Source organism: Micrasema longulum, unplaced genomic scaffold (genome assembly GCF_059751315.1).
Source record: "Micrasema longulum isolate JH-2025_06_02 unplaced genomic scaffold, ASM5975131v1 h1tg002184l, whole genome shotgun sequence".
Classification (NCBI taxonomy): Eukaryota; Metazoa; Arthropoda; class Insecta; order Trichoptera; family Brachycentridae; genus Micrasema; species Micrasema longulum.
Window position 1 is genome coordinate 282698 of NW_028279349.1, and position 6000 is coordinate 288697.

The following is a 6000-nucleotide window of genomic DNA, read 5'->3' on the forward strand; positions in this document are numbered from 1 at the left end:
ATGTTGAATTATCTTTCGCTTTTATTTTCCAGGTGGCTTGGTGATGGCTTTGCAACTGACGCCCCTGCTAACAGTATTCATAGGAGTTTCACTTCTGCTAATTTTGCTCACAGTAATCCTGCTTCTATTAGCAAAGTGTCGCAAGCCGAAACGTTCTCCAGTCAACGGTAACAATTTTTTTATTTAATTTTTATAAAAGTAGTATGTTAAGACCACCATAAGGACAAAATATCACATTTATGTAAGTATTAAAATATCCGATATACAGTCGAGCTTGATTATTACGAGGAAGATGGGACCAACCGAATCTGCTCATTGTAAGCAAGTGTATTATTTATTTATTGTGTATGCAGACAATTGGTAGAATTCCATATTTAATTTGGTAATGTATCCAAAATAAAACAAGTTTATTGGATTGTAATTCTACTTTATTTTTTTATATTTTTATATTTAGTTTGTTTGAAAATGTCCTAACAAGACGAAACGCGTCACAATATACCCTTTGTATATTTTATAAAAAAATAAAGTAGAATTTCAATCCAATAAACTTGTTTTATTTTGGATACATTACCAAATTAAGTGTATTATTGATTGTCTTTGTACAAGGGATTGAAGCTGTACAATGAGTTACCTGAAGAAATAAAGGAGATAGAAAAGATAAAAATATTTAAAATTATAAACAATGTTTGAGTGTGTCCAAATGCTTGCAGACTGGCTGGATTTGGACACACTCATACATTGTTGAATTAACTACCTGGTAAAAGAAGAAGTACACAAATTGGAAAATTGTTTTCAGGCGTTGCCTAGTAGGTGATTTGGTTCAGCCAGATGAATCTCACCCACGTGATAAGGGTTTCAGCTCTTTTACTTCACAAAAGTCAACAGATGGAAGAGTTGAGGAAATGTGGGCGTTCAAACATGGGCAGAATGGTGAATGTTACACAGTGTGTAAAGTGGCCACTCAAACCAGCCAATGACAGGTCATAAGCCCTGAAAATGCCTAGACTTCCATATTCCCTTCTCGAAAATGTTTTCCCTCTCTGTTGAAATAAATTTAAATTTAAAATTATGTAACTTTGTAATATGTAATCCAACTTCTTCCAACCAACTGATAAAATAAAGGTGTTATTAATATTATTTAAGCTTTCATATTGATCCAAAAAATGTTTTATTTATAAAATCTTATTGTAGCATTATTTTTCTTTTTCATTATAACCTAGTTAAATACTAGTCACTTTATGTTTATGTTAAACTATTGTCAATTTTAATTTGCTATATTTATATTTAGAACATAAGGTTTTCTCACTTTAATTTGTTTAGTTTTAAATATTTAGTTGAATTAAATAGTTATATTTCATATTATATATTACATAATGAATTGTTCACTACTGTGATTATTTCTGTAAAGCTTTTTGTTGTAAAAGGTTCTTTGAACCGTTGATATATAAATAAATTTAAAAAAATATGTTATTGAGAAATTTTGATAAAAAAAACGTAATTTTATTAAAAGTTTATATTAGTTCCTAAGATGTTATGAACTAACTTAATAAAGCATGAATAAATAAATAAATATTTTGAGAGGAATACCAGTTTTGCGACCTTTCATTACCCAGCGTATTTCAATGTTTGGACTGAATTCGACAATGTTTCTTTACAGGTCAAGGAGCGACTAAGCCGTATGCTGAACATACGGACGGTTCCAACATACCTCTAAATGCAACCGACACCGAAAGTGTCGACAGTCTTGGTAAATATTCTATTTGGTTAAATTTCTTAGATTTTCATGGCCGTTCACATCTGAACACAATGAGTTTTTCTGCGTTATTAAGCCGTGCGCCTTTCGTACTCATTTTCGACGTTTCAAATCACATCACAGTGCCCATCATCAGGGTTGATGTTATTTGTGACATGTATTTTGCGATATACTTTCTAATTTATATCTATCCTTTAATACTGATTATTATCAGTATTTTATTTATTTATTTATTCATATTTTTCTCTTACAAACTATAATTAATAATAAAAATAATGTGTCCTCACTGGAGTTACCCGTGCCGAGGACACTTAACAATATACTTTTTTGAAATGTTTTTACATTAGAGAATAAACAACGAAGACCAACTTAATAAACATAGATAATTAACAAAATATTCACAGTTTTAAAAACTAGGTATATATGTACATCTATATTATTTACATTACAAAACGCACAATGAAAATAACAAAAACCTAACATAAGCTATGCACTTGTGGAGCGTTTGATTCAATATTGGTTTGGGCGAATGAGACAATCCATTTTACTTCTACCTAGCTCCACTATCCATTTTTTTATAGCCTTTTCAAACATTTTTTCGTTACTAATTGTTTTGATAGATAGTGGAAGTAGGTTATAGATTTTAATTGAATAATACTCAAAATCCCTTTGTCCGAAAGTGGTTATTAGTATGTTATCCAATTTATATTTATTTATCTTTTTTTAATATCATTCTTAATATTTGGGTTTCTTAAGCATCATTAAATTTAAAAAAAACACAAAAACATCATCTGACTGAATTATTTTACATACTAGGCAACCCCTGGGCTGGTATTCCGAACGCATTTACAGCGCGCTATACCGCATATTTAGTACGTAAAAATGCGCTATACCGTGCTATAATAATATATAGCTAAGTTCTAGTCACTTTATGTTAAATTATTCTCAATTTTAATTTGCTTTATTTATATTTAAAACATAAGGTTTTCTCACTTCAACTTGTTATCTTTTATTTGTCATCTTATATTTGTATGTTTCTTTTTTACTTTTTTGCAGTTAAAAAAAAATAAAAAATACTGATTTTTTAGTTTGAATTATTTAGTTGAATTATATAGTTATATTTCATATTATATTATACATAATGAATTCAACAATATTTTGAGTTTGTCCAAATTTTTGTAGACAAAGACTAGATTCGACTCCCTGGGTAGCTGTTTATATTAACATATTACAACAGAGATGAAGAACATTTAAGAGAAGGTAATATAGAAGTCTAGGCATCTACAGGCCCTTATGACCTGTCAATGGCTGGTTTATGCGGCCACTTTACACACTGTGTAACATTCACCATTCTGCCCATATGAACATCTATAGTCCTTCAATTCTTTCATCTGTTGATGTTTGTGAAGTTAAAGAACTGAAACCTTTATTTATGCGGAATGTTACACAGTGTTTAAAGTAGCCACTTAAACCAGCCATTAACAGGTCATAAGCCCCGTAAATGCCTAGACTTCTATATTACCTTTCTTAAATGTTCTTCATCTCTGTTGTGATATGTTATCATAATGAATTGTTCACTGCTGTGATTATTTCTGTAAAACTTTTTATTGTAAAAGGTTCTTTAAACCTTTGCTATATAAATAAATAATTGTGTTCGGAACACCTGCCCTAAAAACGAAATTCCAATTTTCAAACTTCTTCTTGGACCAGTTGGTTTTATTACAATTCTCTTCTCTAAAATGTTCTCCATTCCCGTTGTTGTAATTTGTTAATCTTAATTACACCCTAGGGGATGAAATCCAGTCTTTTGTCTACAATCATTTATACATACTCAAAATATTGTAATATGTATATTTTATTATTATTAATTTTAAGCGAGCAGCTTAAAGCTGATATGCTTAAATCTATTTAAACGAAAGTTAGTTGCTGGCGCACTTTTTTCCGAAAACAGATTTAGTCCATTTTTTAACCCATTGATACTACTCATTGAGATCATCAGCTCTTGTGGCAGTTTACTCCAACCATCAACAACCTTATTGCTCAGGAAATGCTTCCGTGGATTTAGATTGAATCTCGTTTTCTCCAGCCCGAGACTGTGGCCTCGAAGACGAGCATCTTGTTTAAGCTCGAACATGGGATATTGCTGCCAAATTATGGCAGTTATAGTGACTGTTGAGTATCTCGCATGTCTCTATCAGGTCACCCCTTTCTCGCCGTTCCTGCAGCGTTGTGAGACCGAGAGTCTCCAGTCTCTCCACTTATGGAAGCCGTTTTAGGCTCGGCGACAACTTTGTAGCTCGTCTTTGGACTCTTTCCAGCTAGTTGATTTCCTTAACAAAATAGGAATTCCATACCTGAAACCTGTACCTATTCGAGAGTAGGTCTGATATAGGTTTTGTATATTTTTAGTAGCATATTCGGTGTTATAAATGAGAAGGCTTTTTTTATCAAGTAGATAATTGAATTGGAATTTTTGTTATGTTTAATATTTTTTATTTATTATTTTTATACAAATTAGGACAGACATGTATTTTATAAAGAAGTAGCAAAAAATATAAGAAAAATATCAAAAATATCATCTTTACATATTAGTATAAAAGTGGAAAGAACAGAAGTACATTTTTAAATATGAAGACAGAACTTCATTTTACACAAAGAAAGGAGCAAAAATAAAAATGAATTCAGAAGAGAAAGAAAAATAAAAATAAAATAAAAAAATCATTACCTATTAGTAGAAAATATATGAGGATACATGTTTCCTGAATAAAAGAAAATAAAAAAATAAAAAATAAAAAATATATGTATTGTAGTGGAGAACAGGAGTACATTTTTGCGTATAGGTTGTATTAAAATAATCTTAAAATTAGAAGAAGTTAGGAAAATACTTATTTAGAATACAGATATAAGTCAATAAACAATTGAAATCAACATAGCATTATTTGGGTATTACAATTTGAAGATAGTAAATTGATACACTGCCTTTTAAAATTCAAAAGTGTTATATTAAATATATCTACGTCATTTGCATATTCATTTGCAAATGTATGAATTCTCCTTATTGGCAAGTGTGCACTGTAGTTTGTTGTAGATATATTTACATAGAATGGTTTATTAAATCGGGTATGTGACATTCCCATTTTAAATCATCTGTTATTGTTATTCCAAGGTCTTTTTGTTATTTCACAGTTTTCAAATCTACACCATTTAGACTATATTTTAATTTGGGGTTTTTCTAGCCGTATTTATGTTAAGAAAATTCAAACCTCCTTTCCTCCTAGCAATATTATTGTGTGCTCAAAATATTGCTGAATGCTTTTTTCAGACAAAAGTCCCGACATCCTCCTTGACGGCAAGATGGACAAATCTGGCAGCAAGCTCGCCAAGCTGAAAGCAGCCAACGCCGCCCTCACTCCGACCAGGAATCACCCATGGAACACTCGAGCACCCTCCCCAAGCACTACTCCAGCGGACACAGTGACGTGTTCAACGGACAGTACGTGCAGATAGACCCTCTGCGGTACGGGGCCCAGATCGTACAGACTAGACTGCCCGTTTACAGGCTGCAGAGCGGACAACAGGTAAGCATACTTCTTCTTCTTCACGTGTCATGTCGGGTCCCTTCGACGTTGAGTATCACTTGGGAGAAAGCTTCCCTATCCTGAGCAGTGCGAAACAGCTCCCTCACAGTTCTAATCCTGGTCCACGCTCGCATGTTTCGAAGCCAGGAAAGCTGTTTTCTTCCGACCCCTCTACGTCCCTCGATCTTACCCTTCATGACAAGCTGAAGTATGGCATATTTATCACCCCTCAACACATGCTAAAATATGAAATCTTACGGAGCTTAACAGTGGTGAATAGTTATCTATTAGTATTGGCTCTACGCAATACTTAATTGTTGGTTATCATATCGGTCCAAGATATTCTCAACATTCTACGGTGGATCCACATTTCAAATGCTTCAAGGCGGTTTATAATATTATCTCATACAATGAAATAATACGGACTAAAATTGACACCGAGTCGTTGAAACAATATGCGTAATCCCCCAGTAACTACGCACGTGCGTTTCCAGAAATTATCAAGCAGCCAGTAAACCACATGGCGACGGTATCTACCTACTGTCTACAAAAGCTTCTCTTCGGACATCTATCTCCCTTTGTTAACCATGGAATTAAAACAGTGTTTTGTTTATTTAGTTTTTTTTTGCTTACTTCTTGGCATGAACACTTGACAAATTTACTACTATA

The 6000-nt window shown here is 32.5% G+C and overlaps 1 protein-coding gene across 1 annotated transcript in view; it reads left to right on the forward strand.

Moving 5' to 3' along the window:
- Positions 1 to 5333, forward strand: part of LOC148272813 (nephrin-like) — a gene marked incomplete at its 5' end in the record, with an annotated part of 89844 nt that extends 84511 nt beyond the window's left edge. Inside the window, 3 exons of the mRNA XM_088239543.1 lie at positions 33 to 167; positions 1658 to 1747; positions 5076 to 5333. Coding sequence (XP_088095669.1) covers positions 33 to 167; positions 1658 to 1747; positions 5076 to 5260 — 410 coding nt within the window. The remainder of the gene's footprint in view (positions 1 to 32; positions 168 to 1657; positions 1748 to 5075) is intronic.
- Positions 5334 to 6000: the final 667 nt, after the last annotated feature.